This window comes from Epinephelus fuscoguttatus, linkage group LG20, assembly GCF_011397635.1.
Source record: "Epinephelus fuscoguttatus linkage group LG20, E.fuscoguttatus.final_Chr_v1".
NCBI classification, from domain to species: domain Eukaryota; kingdom Metazoa; phylum Chordata; class Actinopteri; order Perciformes; family Serranidae; genus Epinephelus; species Epinephelus fuscoguttatus.
The window spans coordinates 15,042,173-15,059,505 of NC_064771.1; the positions used below are offsets into that span (position 1 = coordinate 15,042,173).

Genomic DNA, 17,333 nt, shown 5'->3' on the forward strand with positions numbered 1-17,333 from the left:
AAGTTAACGTTGATTGTGTTACTTTACATTGTGTACATAACATAATTCGTGGTGTGCTACATGGTAGGATATCATACGAACCTTTGAGTGTACATTTTCGGAGGATATCATATCATATATTGTTAAATGAGGATACGTTGTACTTATAATATACAGATATTCAAGTGTATTCAGTTCTCCCGTTTTGCAACATCCTGCTTTTTCAATATAAAAAATGACAGGAAATTATTCCAACATTCTTTTAACAAACAAACTGAACACTGAGCTAAACACAAAAGGCACCAAAGAATAATGATAGTTGGATTTTAAAGTGCAGTTTTCTACTAATACTTTCATTCAACTAACTCATAACATCCCTTAGTGCAGTCTACTGGAAGTTGGCATTGGGATCATGACAAAAGAACAAAATATTATGCAGCTCTAATGAACTTTCTGCTAATACTTTTTGGTTTTGAGCTGATGCTTGGACAAAGCAAGCATCTGGAATATGTTAATTTGTGATAAACATTTTATATTTTCCCACCATTGACCAAACCATTACCAACAGTCAATAATAATCAGCAGATTAATCAATAATGGAAAAAAAATCATTAGTCACAGCCCTAATATTGGGATTCTTCTTTGTCTTTTTTAATATGTTGCTTGGAGGAAGATGATGAGCAAGCAACTCCATGTTTTCCAATAGCCTGAGGCCATGCATTAGCTAATGGAGATGTCCAATGGCTGCAACAATGTGCATGATTAGAATCTTAACTCATTACAAATCTAATGAAAAGCAGAGGATGCTCCCTTTAATAAAAGCCTGCCACCACTAATGGTAAAGCATTGCCATTACCCTCCAATCCCGGTCTCTCTTACTGTATTATATACTGTGATATATGTCTTTCAAAGCACACATCTGATAATAGAGATGACTGTAAAACCAGGGCGAAGGTCTCTGGTCCAGTAGATAATCTTGTTTAGTGGTGGGGGGCTCTTCTACAGAGGTGGTCCACCAATTACATTATTAACACACCTCCCCCGTGACCTTCTATGACTCATTCAGGAAATGAGTTTAGTGTCTTCAGCCAGCACAGAGGGAGTCATGGGGCTGGTTGTTACATCCACAGACTCAAACACAATACAGACACGCTTGAGTAGTAATCTACTAAAATCATTTATGGTGTGAGTCATTGCTTCGTAGTAAACAGTAGACCTTGGGAGGGTCATAGCGGTGAGGCGCTGACTTTAATGTGTGCGTGAAACCTAGACTTGAAGCCCATTTTAACCGTCCAATGAAATCTGCTATCTGAAAGCTCAGAAATCCACTGTACAGAGCAACGGGTTGAGAGGGTCCAAAAGGTTTAAACTCCAACATGTGCACCCTGGAACAAGAGGCTCCAGTAATTTCCTCCCTAAAAACAAAATCCCTCAAAATCTACTTTTAGGAGTAAATCCCCTGCTGCCCTTCACACCCAAAACTAACAACTGTCCCCGGCCACCCACTGAAACCCGCAGCTTTGATGGCATTTAGACTAATGCTGGGATGCTTTGCACAAACCCACACCAGTCTGCATCAACCCTCAGCTTCAGAACTTTCACCGTGTCTATTGTGGTCACAAATCAATATGTATTCAAGCTATTTGTTGGAATGGACAGACGGATAAAAAACAGGCACTGAGAAGTGATTCAAGGACTTAGAACCGGTATTCATACCAGTTGTGAGGTACTCAGAGCACATGGAGCTCAGAGTGAAAATCCCACGCTCACTTAACACTGGCTGTGGTCTCAGTTTTCACGGACTCGTGTGAGTGAGAGAGGATTTGTCCAGATCTACTGGCTTTAAACCAGAGACTTTAACGGCTGTGATGTCTTTTAAAGTGGATGAGCTTTAAAAAAAGATAACCCTGTTACCCTGGTTGGCCCTACAGCGTGCTGAGACACATGCAAAGATGCGGGGAGGCAAGGGAAACTTCCTCTTGGATCCAGAGTCTAATCTGAAACCTGCCGTCCCCAATCCCTCCAACAGTAGTCGAAGACATACTCTGCATTAAAGCCTGGGTCCTACATACAGACAGACAGACAGACGTGCATAGAAGTGCACATGAGTACATACAGACTAAGGCCAGCTGGCACTAATCCCACACGCTTGCCCTCCCCGCCGCTCTGTAAACCCAATACGAGTCTGTTAGAGCGGAAGTGTGATGTATAACTGCATATACCCAGATGTTGCGGCCGACCAGCCGCTGCCTGCCTTTAACCTACTTTGCCTCAGTGATGAAATGATGTGACATTATGTGCAGCAGCAGATAGTCTGGCAAAGCTGTCTGCAGAGGCACTTTGGCTCTGAGCCACAGAGCAGGAATGCCGGGACGTCAGCACAAAGGCCAATGTGAGGAGGCAAAGGAGGTCACGATCCAGACGGGGAAAGGTCACGCACGCAGGAGACAACCTGCACGTGCAAAAACGCATGCTGCCACATAGCAACATCATTCAAAAATTTGAGTTTGTATTAATGAATAAAACTTAATAATATAATTAATAAAGCTGTGTCATTCACTCAATATGTCAAGATAAGGATTATACTTGACACTTAGGGACTTAGGACTTTTTCTTTTTAAATATGAAACTAGCAGTTCTTGTACATAAATGTCAGGAGTTATAATGGACTGAATCAAGAGAGAGCGGGGTGGACTGTGAGTAAGATAGGGTAAGTGACAGCACAATATAGTAGAGAAGAGAGAGGAATCATGTGCACATGCAAGAGGATCAGAAAATCTGCATCCGCATTGCCATGAACCACTGTGCGCACTAGGCACACGAAAGGGGAACAGCCCGCTCTGCCGAACCTGTCGTGCACGAGACGACAAACTATTGAAATAACAGACAGAAGAGAAAAAGGAAGAGTGGTGTAAGGAAACATGTCAGCTGTTGGTTACAGTGGAAGAGTCCTAACCCCCCTGGCACAACTTCTAAGTTAAAGGATTTAATGTCTTTTCTGCCACCAAGAAAAAATCAAGTACACACTCAGAGCAAAATTTGAGACCCCTTTATCTCCTATATTAACTCTCTAAGTCTTTCTTCTTTTTTTGCTGCCATGGGTTGGGTTAGGGTTGGCCTCAGACAGAAACTGTGCAGGGTCATGTGGGGTCAGGCCTGATTTTTTTGGCCCCATTTAGAATTCTAGTCCTTATGATATTTAATTAAATAGTTCCCCATGAATAGTGCTGCCACATTACGTACTTAACATAAAATTATGTACTTTTCGTGAAGTTACATAGGTTTAGGGGGAAAAATAATGTGATGAGATCATACTTTACAATAACTCACAGTTCACTTGGTTTCACACGAGACACAAACGCCTGTCTCCAGGGAGAAAGTCTTGTGTTTGCTCTTTCTTCTCTCCTTCTTTACTCCTGTCAACGCATTGGTCACGTGATTGCACCCTTCCTGATTACGTGAGTTGTACACAATTTACTGGCCCGTGATGACTACATGGGTTATATATGAATTCTGGTGAATTACTTCTTGTAGGTGTACATACAAACAGTGCATGAGAACAGCCTGAATATGTATTTTTTTAGTTGCTTTCAAAGACCAGGAAAGAGCAGAACTTTACAGGCATTTTAGACAGCAGAGGTTACAGCTAAAATGTTAGGGAATTACAATACTAGAGGGCGTTTGTGAATTTTATGGATATGGATATGGAAGAAACCCCACTGCCACACATGTATGTTTCCATGGGAGCTGTAGTTGATTTAATTACAGGTTGTTTAAATTTCAATTAATTGCTTTTTAACTGCAAGTGCTGTGATAGATGCTCATTTGTCATAGAATACAGAAAGTAAACCCCTGCAACATATTTTTCAGAAAGAGAGTTTACATTGAGATAAGCTAGAGGAAGGAGAACAAAGCATTTAATGAGGAAAACAACAAAATATTTTCATTTGATATTAGTCCCCTTTAAAATCTCATCTAAAATGTGCTATCTGCAAAACTCCTAACTTCATGTAGGTACCTCTCGTTTCTATGTTCATTCAGCCATGATGGCTACAGCTCCTAATGATGAATACCTAAAGTTCTTCTTTGTGTTTTTATGGGGTTTTTTTTTTGCTACGAGCTGCTTATGGTGCTGAAAACCTGATTATTATTTTTTTTACAATTGCAATTTCCTAAAGCCAAAGGTAGCATCTTTAAATTTCTTGTTTTGTTTGTTCATAAGTCCTAAACCTAGAGCTATTAAAATTAATGCCATATCTGATCCAGAAATGCAACAAATCATCACAACTGAGAAGCAGGAACTAAAGATATTTAGCATTTTCGCTTGAAAAATGACTAAAATGATTACTTGATTCTCAAATGGTTGTCAATCTTTGTTCTGTTGATCAAACACTTGAAGAAAAATCCATTAACTACAGTCATTTCAGTGTGCCATACAGCACAAAGAAAAAAAGAGAAGAAAGGAGAAGAAGAAGAAGAAGAAGAAGAACAAGAACAAGAAGAAGAAAGGACAGACCTACCATACAGAAATCAATTAAAATAGAAAACAGAAGTTTGTGTGTATGCTGACTCACTATTGTGCTATATTAATTAGGTACGGGAAGAAGCAAAACTATTTCTGAGAAAACATCAGAGACTTTTCTTGCGTAAGTAGCACATTTTGTTTTAATAACCACATGACTTTCTTTCAAGTTGTATGAAAAAATTATTTGTGTTGTGTGTGGTATCTGTGCCTGTGAAATCAAGCATAAGTACAGCGCACTGTGCTGCAGCCTGTTCAGTAATAATTCAGTATCAACAGTCCTAGCTGTTGCGTGAGAAGACAGATTTGGGGAGCTAATATGGCTTCTAGTTTTTTTTAACTACATCTGGGGTCACGAGGAGAATCTGGGGTTTGGGGAGCTGAAGAGCCCTCACGCTGATTGCTCTGGTTAATCTGCCGTTTTGGAGAGGGACCTCCTGCTGTGAGTGCATTTGTGTGAGTGTGTATTTGCATAGGAGGTGGTCTGCACACCATGTCCTCCTTATATCACACATCTGCTCGGCATCATTACTATGTCAATATTTGATTCGATAGACACTGCCGGCAGAATCTGGGGGGCTTCCACTGCCATATGCTGGCGGCCAAAGTAACCATAATCTGATGATTTGATCGGCCTGAGAATGAATTAGATGGATGCTGTTTCTCCTGGCATCCGAGCAGGATGAGGGGCTTTCACAGGCTGAGTGCAGTCCAAGTGGCTCCCTGTTCGCTCGCTAGATCTCAGATGATCATCCAGGTTTCATGCAGAATTTAGCGGCAAGCTGTAAAAGTTTAGTCTATAAAGTCTATGTTAATATATTTCACTTGTATTCTCTCACGGTGCTGGAATATATAGAATTTGACAAAAAGTGGCTGAACACTGGGGTTAGAGTCTCTCCAGTACTATCTGACAGATAAATGTTTACGTAATTCTTACATTTATTCATAATTCTTAGATTTTTTCACATTTTCTGTTGTAATTGTTTCTACTTTATATTATGTGTCTTGACTTCCACACTATACATATATATATTCGGCTTCTTCTCCAGAGCCTTTGTGCTCCACTGTCTCTCAGATTAACTCATATCGCAGCGGTGCCTGGTCCTGCCAGATGCCTCCTCCTGCTGCTGCTGCTGCCATCATTAGTCATTAGTCATACTTCTACTGTTATTATACACATATGACTATTGTCACACATGTATACTGCCAAATATTAATACATACTTTCAACATATTGTACCACAGTAGCCAGAACTATAACTATAATATTATTACTTTCAATAATGTTGTTGTAAGCTACTGTCATTACCTGCATCTCTCTCTCTCTCTCTCTCTCTCTCTCTCTCTCGTTGTTGGGTCAGTGTGATGGCTTGTTGTTGGATGTTAGCCACTGCTGCCTATGTTAGCTCGTGCTAATTGGGCAGATGTTGAATTGACCATTCCCAGAGGAAAGTGACTCTGGAGACGGCAGCAACAGAAAGTTTGCTGATCGGGCAGAAAGTCAGGACAATCATTTAACGGTATCAAGTACCGATACCCTAGTACTGTGCGACCTCACATTACTGCTAACTGAAGCTGTAGACTGTTCTAGCATTCTCTTGCTATTAAAATTCAAGCTTCAAAGTGTCACACCTAACTTGGAAATAATCCTGGTCTCAACAAAAGATGAAAAACATGGATGTGACAATTTTTGAAAGGCGACATACATTTGTTGAGGGACCATTTCCTGACAGACACCACTTTTGTTTCCTGTGGGTGTCAGGTGACTGACAGGAAGCAGAATGAATGTAAGGCTTTATCTGATATGAACATGCTCACCTCCGTTATTGTGATAGATATCTAGCTTGGGAGGCAATTTTGAAATCTCTATTGGGTGCTTTTCATTCTGTACATAACAATGAACGAGAGGAAATACGTTTCGATAACTCTGATGATACTGACGATGTACAGACGCCAGCAGGGAGAGGGTCAACCTGGATGATTGGCACTGACTTCAAACCTTTCAGTGTGCAGTTCTGTTGATCAGGATGTGCTCTGTGCCTGTGTTGGAGGCTCTGGATGTTCCTGTGATGGTTGTGCGCCTGCCTGCAACAACACTGACTTTGGCGGACCACCCCAATCCCATTCACAATGACAGCAGAGCTTTGATCGGAACAACAGAAACCACCCACAAAGTTTAAATAATTGGTCTCTCTTGGCTCTGAGTTCATCACAGCCCCTTGTAGATGGATCGTGTCTAATATCAACCTGTCTCTTGGCTACCTGCTGGATCAGAGAAGCTCTGTGCTCACCAAGTGTATTTGAAAAGGAACAGAAGAGAAAATACACTTGATCATGGAAGAAAAAGTGCAGGAAATGAAATGAAAGAATGCCAGGACATGTTATTAAGGTGAGAACGAGCTGGGCGTTGGTGTGCGTCTCCATTTCTATTGAGTCAGAAGCCAAGAAACACACGTCTCCCCTCCAGACTCTCTCTCCGAACACCCCTCCTTCATCCTGTCTGTATGGTCAGCTGGTCCCTGTTTTCTCTTAACCCTCCTTCCATTGACATTCGGTGTGGATTACTTGAACACAGTGTATCTCTGCTGCCCTTAATGTCTGTTTGTGTTCCTCCCCGACTCCCGCTCATTTAATTTGCCATTCCTTTTGTCTCCCATCTGTTCTCTGTCTCGCGCTTAAAGAGCTTCCCCTCTCAACAGCTCCGAGCGATAACTCCGGGCAAAGCGTACTTCTATTCACAACAGCAGAAATGTTGCCTTGCAATGTCTTGTATCCCCCCCTCCACCCACCCAACACACACACACACACACACACACACACTCTCTGCCATGGTGATGGGAACATGTCGGGAAGCCTCCCTACTCTCTCTCCTAATCAGGTCCATATGTAGTCTTCTCTCACTTAAGTAGTGCAGTTTGTTACAAGCTCCGGTCCAATCCCTGCACATCACGCGCCAGCACTGTCTGTGTTTGTGTGTATTTGTCTTGTTGCATGTGGTATAATGCACTGTATGTTTAATCTTCTAATGTTGCACCACAAAAACCCATAATCTTGGCAGTCAAATGAATTTCTGTTCTTTCCAAATCTCCCCCTAAGCCTTTAAACAACACAGCCAGCCTGCCGGGTCAACCGACGAGATTGTAAAGAGTGCATTTTAGCACATTTTTTTGGCGTCTGCGTCGACACATATAAGAGACACGTTTTGCCTAAAACGTTGCAGACAGTCATTTCAGGCTACTGGGGTGTTGCAGGAAATTTGGAAGTGGTGAATTCAATCCAGCTCCATGTTTTTATACCCAAGGGGGAATTCTTTCTGTAGCAAGGTGAATAAAACAGATGTGAAGTATGAAAGACCTTCACATAAAAGAAAAGGCTTTAAAATGATTTTGTGTATAGCTAGACATAGACTCACCATGCAGTATGTATTTTATGTATTTTAGCTGCCCTTTACAGTCTTACACTGTGTTACCAGAATACCAAAGGCAAATTTTAATTTCATGTTATGTAATAGACGATAGAGTTTTCTTATCTTATCTGAATGGTCAATTATTCTTTGGTTTGGGAGATACACTTATTTGCTTTGTTGGAAAAAATGACATATCTGTCCGATAAAAAATTATACTGCTGACTGCTGATAAATTTAGCTTAGCAGAAAGACTGGAAACAGAAGGAAACTTCCCCTATCAAAAAGGTAGCAAAATTCGCCTTTTAATAGTCTGTGACTTTGGCTGTCTTCAACTTGGGTCATGTTTACCATGTTCAACAGAAGAATCCACATGAACGCCCCCCCTCTTGTGGTGTTCGCAAGTTTGTATCATGTTTGCTGACGTTTTCAGAAATGGCAGAGGCCACAATAGTTCATTTATCGGTGGATGGTAAGTTAATATATTATAATTTTAGTCATATGGAGTTTTACTTTGTATTTATTTCATGTCTGAGGAAAATGTTGATATTCCCAACAGCCTCATCTGTTTCCTCTGTCACTGTGCCTTTGCATTTCCTGTATTATCTTATATATGCTTGCTAAATTGTTAGCCTCGGTGGATTCTAGGCGCCAACAGTAGCATCCATGTTGTAGTTGCCTAGCAGCGCCTAGCACAACTAAACCACCTGAACGCCAAGCATATAGTGTACACAACTTCCTATGTTGTAACCACACCTAGACCTAAATTTTTTGTAGGAATTAAACAAACAAGATGAGATAACAAACTAGCTTTAGGTAGTATTTTTGTCATCTCTAGACAGAGCTAAGCTAGTTGTTTTTGCGGTTTCCAGTCTTTCTACTAAGCTACGGTATCATTCACTTTGCTGTGGGTTTTTATTTAGCATATAGACATTAAAGTAATTTTCTTGCCTGTCGGAAAGAAAGGGAATAGAGATGTTTTCCAAACTGTTAACTATGTCTTTAACTACTGATATCTGGCCAACTGTGAAACTGACTTTTGCATTTTTCAGAGATAATGAAAAATGCCATACAAGTTCCAAGAGGCCATGGTGACAACTTAAATGGTCTTGTTTTGTCTGAACAACAGTGCAAATCCTGAGGATATTTACTTCACTGTCACTGAAGGCTAAAAAAAAGGCTGGAACCAGTGAATTCTTTGTCATTTTTGCCAAAATAGTTGCAGATAAATTTTCTGTCCATTAACTACGGTACTAATCATTTTAGCGCTAATGCATTTTACCTATAAGCAGATTCTACATACTGCACATCTCCAGAGACGTTAGGTAGATGAAACATGCAGATGCAGAGAAGCACAGATGTCTCAGCTCTGTTCTGCTGCTGTCTGGCCACTCAGCACCAACCACTTCCAATGAGCCAACCAGCCTCCCTAAGCGAAGGATAGCTAGGGAGCAGCCACGGCTCGCCTCAAGTGACAGTCTGATGTCTTCCCACACACTTACCCTACAGCCACAACAAAGGCCATACCCTAATCGCACCACCTTCCCCTTCTTACCAGCTAATCCCCCTCAGAACTACAGCACTAGGCGCCAAGAAATCACACATACTGTATGTTGATTCAAAAAGCCACCTTAGCTTGGGTTTCATGCCTGCTGGGGTGAACGTGATATGAAATAATTGCATGCAGTCAGATGTCCATTAGGTTTGAGGAGATGATTGCAAAAAAATGCAGAGAAGAAAGGCACTGATATTTCCAATCAGAAAGGCGAGGCATGGTACCGCACACAGACACTGCCATGTGTGCGCCATTAAAAAGGCCCCTACAGACGGAACAGTAAGTGCTGCAGTCAGATACCATTTGTTATTTCAGCGCACACTCACACATTCAGACCAAAGAGAATAGAAGAATTGAAGGAAAGGCCTTTTCCATTTAAGTTTTCCCACGGTCAGATAGACAGAAGAGTGTTGATGGACACAGCGGGGTTATCATGACACTCACACAGGAAATATGGTCACAGAAACCCCATTAACAAACATTTCAACACATTCTGTGGCGTCTGCACCCACACATATACAAGTCATGATTTTTCCAGGAGTCTCAGTCGTCGCAGATGTCTTTATTCAGAAGCAAGACGTTTTTAAAAGGTGAATTCTATCCAAAACAGCCCTTTACTCAGCTTATATTAATCCCTTGACTGCTGCATCACAAAGCTGCTATAAAGAAGAGAAAACACAAGAAAGCCAAAGTGTTAAAATTCATGGCTTCCATCCAGCCATTCAGTGAACCGCTTTCCGGACGATTTCTGCTTCTGTGATTTTTCCACTTCTCCATCCAGCTATACGATGATGCTAAAAATAGACGCGTGACTAATAAAAACACTTAGGATTTCAAGCCTGTTGCTGATTTTCAGCCATTTCGAGGCCAGGCCCTGTCTGCTCTATGGCACGTAAACGGAGCAGAGAAGCGCCAACTCTGATTAGTGAGCGCAGTAAACATGTACTAATGAATCCCGGGCTACAGCTGAGCCCCGCCAATAATGCACAGTGGCACCATTTATAGTTTCATTCAGTGTGTAGATAAGTTTAGCTGAGAAATATGGGCCATATGTGCAGGTTGGTCTATCTTTGCTCACCATTATTCCACCAATTATGTCCCATACTGAAATGACAGGTTTATCAAAAGTTCAGAAACTTCACCATCCTCTCCTTACTTTGGGGCCCTAGGTAATCAGAAACTCTGATGACCCAAATGCAGCTCCCCACCATAGATGGATTACTGGACAGGCCTACTAAGCACAGGCTCAGGTGCCCAAATTGTCAGGGGGTCCCCCTGGCCTTCACTTGCAAAATGATAAATGTCAAATTAACATGTACCGACCAGGAAGAGACTCAAAATGAACACATTGAGACTCAGAATGACCACAAAGAGACATAAAATAATCCCAAGGAGACATAAAATGACTATTGAGCAACACAAAACAACCAAAAAAAGACACAATATTACCTCAGAGACCCAAATGGCTTAAAAAAGATACAAAACTACCTCAAGGAGACACAAAATGACGACAAAAGCGACAAAAACAAACACAAGGAGACAGAAAACAACAAGAATGAGACACAAAATGACCACAAAGAGACCCAAAACAACAACAAGGAAAAACAAAATGCAAGCAACACAAAATAACCAAAAAACACCAAATTTCCTCAAAATTACCTCAAAGAGCACTTAACGGCTAAAAAGACACAAAATAACCACAAGAAGACACAAAATGACTACAAAAGCCACAAAAAACAAACAAGGAGACACATAATTACCAAAAAAAAGACACAAAACAAACACAAGGAGACACAAAATGACTAAAACGTGACACAATAACCAAAAAAGACACAAAATAACCACAAGAAGATGAAAAATGACTACAAAAGCGACACAAAACAAACACAAGGAGACACAAAACAAACACACGGAGACACAAAATTACCTCTAAGAGACACAAAACCACAAAAACACGCATAATGACAATGACATCCAAAACCACCACAGACTCTGTGTCTTGCTCCTTTGTAGGAGAGGTGGTGGGTCCTTTGCTTATCCATGCCCAGGGGCCTATTGTCTCATACTCCGCCCATGCTCCCCACATACTATCTCAGCCTCAGGAGCGGTGGCTTATTGGAGCCTTAGCTGTTCATGCAGTTTATATATCATTTATTAATCCTACAGAGTATAATGACATCTGTTCACTCTTTGGTCCACTAGTGCAGAACAAATGACAACCCCAACTTTGAACATATGTTGAGCAGTTTGCACGCATATTGTACATGCAGGCGTGAGAGCGCTGTACTTAATGCACACACATGAGGGTAATGTGCACATTTGTTGGCATGCAAAAAGAATCAGCACCTCAGAGCTATAAAGCAGTTTGACAATGGATGGATTCACAGCCACTGAGCTGAAAGGTCCATAGAAAATGGTTTTGACATTATACGTTTTGCTCATAGTCATATGATTTAGTATGAAGCTACTTGGTCCTGATTCAAAACTATGAAGTTATCATAGTATGTTTATATTTAGCCTGTGGTTGAATTACTGACGGAATTAACTGGCTCCTGATGAAGGTGTAACTCTGACTTCAGCTGCTGTACATGACTGGTGGAGACAAATTTAGCGCCGAGTGCTCATGCTGCGATACCAGCGTATCAAGGTGTGCGTGTGAACAATGTTAAGTGAGGCAGCGAGGGTGTGAGCGAGAGAACGAGAGCTCTTAATTATTTCAACATTTATGGTAAGTTATTTTAATAGCTGCACGGTGTTGCGCATTATCTCTCTGGGCTGGTGTTTCCAGTTTGATCACAGACAACGTGCCTCTGTGCTCCCTGACATCCTGTCACATGATTCAGTGACCGGTGTCTCTTTGACTGGCCTCGTCTGTGGTGGCTGGAACATGTGATTGACTCAGTTTTCAAGGGATGTTTATGGTCTATGACTATGGCATGGTTTAAATTACAAAAAGGCAAATCCTACGCTGTGATTTCAGAATGATATTACTTCCAATAAGCCTCTGACACATTTAGACCATGACCACATTCTAACACACAAGAAAAATAAGACATTGTTTCTGCAAGGTTGACTCCCTTTTTCCAGAGTAAAGCTGGTAAGTGTCCAAAATATGAAGGGTGGATCATGAATATGCTCAGTTAAGTTTCATGCTAATTTGCCCATTAAACTTTGATATGTCTTGTGTGCATGGATGGATTACTGAAGGGGCCTACCAGGCACAGGCCAAGGGGCTCAAAATATCAGGGGCACCCCTGGCCCTCACCTGCAACTATCACTCAGATTAACACATACTGACCAGTAAGACTCCAAATGACCACAAGGAAACACAAAAACTGCAAATAGACACAAAAAACTACAAAAATGGGAAAAAACAACCACAAGCAGATACAAAACAACCAAAAAGGACAAGAGGTGAGCTCAAAGTGACACAAAACAACAATAAAAAAAAGCCAAAAGTGACCACACAGAGAAACAAAATGACTACAAAGAGGCACAAAATGACTACTATGAGACAAAACGACCACAAAGAGATACAAAACCACAAAATAATTCATAACGACTATTATAAGATGCAAAACAACCCCAAGACGACACAACCCCCATCCCCCAAAAAGGAACATAAAATGACCTCAAAGAGACAAAACAACAAAGAAAGACAAAATGACTACAGTGACACAAAGTTACAACAGATATGACTATTAAGAGGCACAGAATGACTACAAAGACACACAAAATGACTACAAAGACACATGAAATGACTAGAAAAAGACACAACATGACCACAATGAGACACGAAACCACAAAATGATTCATAAGAACTGCAAAGAGATGCAAAATAATAAAAAGGAGGCACCACCACCACAAAGTCTGTGTGTCTTGTTCCTGTGTAGGTGGCGGGGCCTTCTGCATATCCGTGTCCAGGGGCCCATTGCCTCATAATCTGCCCATGCTTGCGTACAATATCATCCTGATGCTGGCATTGGAGAAAATGTCATGGGGTCATTAAAATCATTAAGACTCATTCTCCGATGAGCATGAGTACACAAAGCAAAGTTTATGGAAATCCCCAACATGTAATGTAAGGTCAGTGTAATAGGTCAGACTGGGTCAAGGCAAAGCTTCTTGGTTCAGGTACATCCAGACTGTTCAGACATTAGAATAACGTGGGAAAAGAAAAGTGGAAGTCCAGATGACCGTCCCTCCTGGCTCACGCTAATCTCTCACAGTTTAACTGACAAACTGTTATCAGACTATGGCTGTTTGTTTACACCACACTGCCTTAAAGGCCCAGGAGGCGGTTTGGATTATCAGCTCAGAAGCATCCTGCATATGGGTTTCAGCACACCTATCATAGAACTAATATCAGACTCGGAGCTGCAGCCATGTGAGCAGTAATCCTGATGAGACATGCAGCAACATTCAGCTTGATCACATGGTCAGGTCTGTGGCACCAAATACTCCAACTATAACCACTTCCTCTTAGTTCAGTTGGTTTTTACCTTTTATGACTGTATTTACTGTTGGGTAATTACAGCCAAATGCGACTTTAATATACTTAACCTCCACCTGCAGTATTACTATGTGCTTTTATATACATGTGCTTAAAGGGACAGTTCACCCCTAAATCAAAAATATAAAATATTTTTCCTCTAACATTTAGCCCTATTTATCAGTCTAGATCGTTTTGGTGCGAGTTGCTGAGTGTTGGAGAAATTGGCCGTAGAGATGTCTGCCTTCTGTCAGATATAATTGAACTAGATGGCACTCGGCTGGTGATGCTGAAAGTTCCAAGGAAATACATTTGAAAAACTCAGCAGCAATGTCTGACCTGGTTACTCAAGATAATCCACAGACCTTGTTGTGAGCAATTTCATGTAGGAACTATTTTCTTTCCACCAAACTACACCTGCCAGTCGCATCACCGCGTACAGACAAACGTGCATCTACTCATGGACAAGAGGCTCATGCTTGTGACAGTACAACATTACTTAGCTAGCACAGTGGTGCTAGGTGAGCTAGCAGTGTGTGGTGATACAGTTGGCGAGTGTAGTTCAGTAGAAAGAAAGTAGTTGCTACATGGAACTGCTCACAACAAGGCCTGTGGATCATCTTGAGTAACCGGGTCATGATTTCTGGAAAGAGACACTGCTGTTGAGTTTTTCAAAGGTACTTTTTTGGTGCTTCGGGCACCACAAGCCGAGTGCCATCTACTTCCATTATATTTAGGAGAAGGCAGACATCTCTACAGCTGATATCTCCAACACTGGGCATCTCATAACAAAGCAAATTAGACTGATAAACAGCACTACATGTAAGAGGAAAAATATGTGTTTTTGATTTTGGGGTGAACTGACCCTTTAAATTCACTTCCTGTCTTAATATACATATATTTTCTATACTGATTAGTGCATTTCAAATGATTTCTGCTGCATTTATATTCCATGCCATTGCATCATAGTGACCTAATCATACTTTCTTCTAGTGTGCTGATGGTATCACTGTACGACCAAAATATCAAAATAGGGACTATTCTCCATATGGCAGGCTGACAGTCAGATATCTTATCAATTTCCACCAGTTTGAAGGCTTCAAACAGCAGAACCAGATAGTGAGAGCAACTTCAAAGCCTTACAGCAAGACATCAAACAGATGGAAAAGGTGCATGCATGATAACATTGATGGGGTTTTTTTTTTTACTACCATGACTTGAGCGTTTCTAGACATGTTTCTCTGCAGGAGACTCCTCTTTCTCACCTCCCAATCAACGGAGTGGCACTATGTGCATTTCCAAGGAATGATCCTTTACTATCTGGTTTTAAATCATGACAACCGACTTGTTGTTTTTCTGGGCAGGTCTGCATAAAAAAAACCACAGCATCCTGGTTCTGAAATACCTCCATCTCCGCACATCCGCGTCTCCTGACACACAACACACACATCCATCCATGCCGTCCATCCATCCCTGCACACGGGCTGAGGAGAGGAAACCAGTGGGGACAGAAAGAAAACAGCCTTACCGTGATTGTCTTCATCCATGTTGATTGTAGTAGTGACAGGGCAGTCCGAGGGGAAGGTGTGTCCGGTGGAAAATGTATTATGAGTGTTTTTCAGCGGGATTTCTGTGTGTTTTCCCCGCTGACAGACAGTCCGGCGTGTTGACAGGCAGATGAAGTGAAGCGGGCTGGTGCCAAGATGTCAGCGGCGGAAATGATATAAAAAGAGACAGAAAAACAAGCCGCAGTCTGGGGGTGAATTAAAGGGAGGTCTGTAATAGTACAGGGTATATTTCAGAGGTGTCTGACCCGGAGCGTCTGCCTTCTCTCTGCTCCATCCTCAGCTGCTCCGTCTGCATTCACATTAGCTACACTGCAACCGCTGCGACGTCATCAAGCCCCGCCCCTGCTAATAACACCCCCACACTAAACACACACACACACTAAATGTAGTTCAATTTGAATATATTGAATCTAAAAATACTGCAAACTGCCTACAAAATTCCAACCATGCTTAACTATGTAATTGTACAATTTCAACTGATTGCTAAAACACGCAAAATTCCCCAAAACACACTGAGGGCCCAGAAAGTTCTTAGACCTTCTGGCTAAAGCAGCTACAAGGAGTTTTAAACTGGTTATGAACTGGTTATGAAATGGTCTCAATTAACACTTTCTCCACCAGAGTATTATTTTTAAGTTTTGATCATATTCACTAATCGTTCAAGACCCACAGAATAATTTGTTCCATGAATATGTAAAACAGTATACATCAAACTAAAGAAGAGACATTCTGTTTTAATACACAAAAAACACTTATTCCATTTCTTTTTTTATCAACACTTGAATTTGTACATTTTCATTAAAAAATCATTTCAGACAAAAAGCTGAGATTTTCAAGTGCAAAGTCAATTTCACATTTGCATTTTTTGTGTTTTTTTCACATTTCATTACATAAATGTGAATTCTAAAAATGAAAATAATAACAATGAAAATGATATTCTGTCTGAGATATAGCGGAACACGTTGTCACTTTCAGTGTCAATACTGTTGTCTCCCTAGTGAAGGAAATACATAAACAATATCCGATGGGTCACTTCAAAAAAGACTGAACCAGAAGGAGAAAAAAAACGTTTTCTCCCTCTCCTCTGTGGTTGTCGTGTACATGTGTGACTGTCACCATCATGGAGATCCCGTTTCAACCCACCAAACTTGTTTGTTTCTTTGTACAAATCAGATTAGGAATGTTGATCTGAACAGGCATTGTCAGAATCAGAGTCCATCAACATCTCCATGGCTTCCGTAGCTGTAAAACCTTTTCTTCAGCGCTGGCATTTCATTCAGTTTACAAGCTGCTACATCTCTGTAAACAACACCTCCCACGGTTTCCAGCGGATCATCTTCTTCGTTTGTTTTTGAAATCAGCAGCTTATAACAGTGAAAATACGAATTGCCAGAAAATGTTGGTAATGGCGGGGATAGTGTTGAACATTGATGCTTCAATATGACCTGCATAAGCAAATGAGATTGGCTATTTCTATACAGGTATTCTTAACGCCGTTCCCTGGGTTTGGTCCCCCTTCCAAGGTCGACCAGCTATGTGTGAGCCATCCCCATAACACCAGAACTTTTTACACAAAGATTGCCTGATAGGGCTGCTATGATGTACCTTCATTACGCCGCCTTTGCATTTGTACACAGAACCAAACAACCAACACATTCTGACTCAGACCTCATCACATATTGACGTTTGGTCATGGACTCTCTACGTCCAGATACGATGTGAAAGGTACCCTTGGTGTGTTGGTTGTTGAAGTTCTAGGACACAGTGTCAAGTTCTGCCTGTTGCATACATTGTCTTCTTTCAAAAAACACTTC

At 41.2% G+C, this 17,333-nt stretch overlaps 1 protein-coding gene across 1 annotated transcript in view; it reads right to left on the reverse strand.

The window, feature by feature from the left end:
* The window catches only part of LOC125880312 (cytohesin-3-like), a 48,537-nt gene extending 32,735 nt beyond the window's left edge, over positions 1-15,802 (reverse strand). Inside the window, exon 1 of the mRNA XM_049562619.1 lies at positions 15,480-15,802. Within this exon, the coding sequence (XP_049418576.1) occupies positions 15,480-15,498 (19 nt within the window). The 5' untranslated portion in view covers positions 15,499-15,802. The remainder of the gene's footprint in view (positions 1-15,479) is intronic.
* Positions 15,803-17,333: the final 1,531 nt, after the last annotated feature.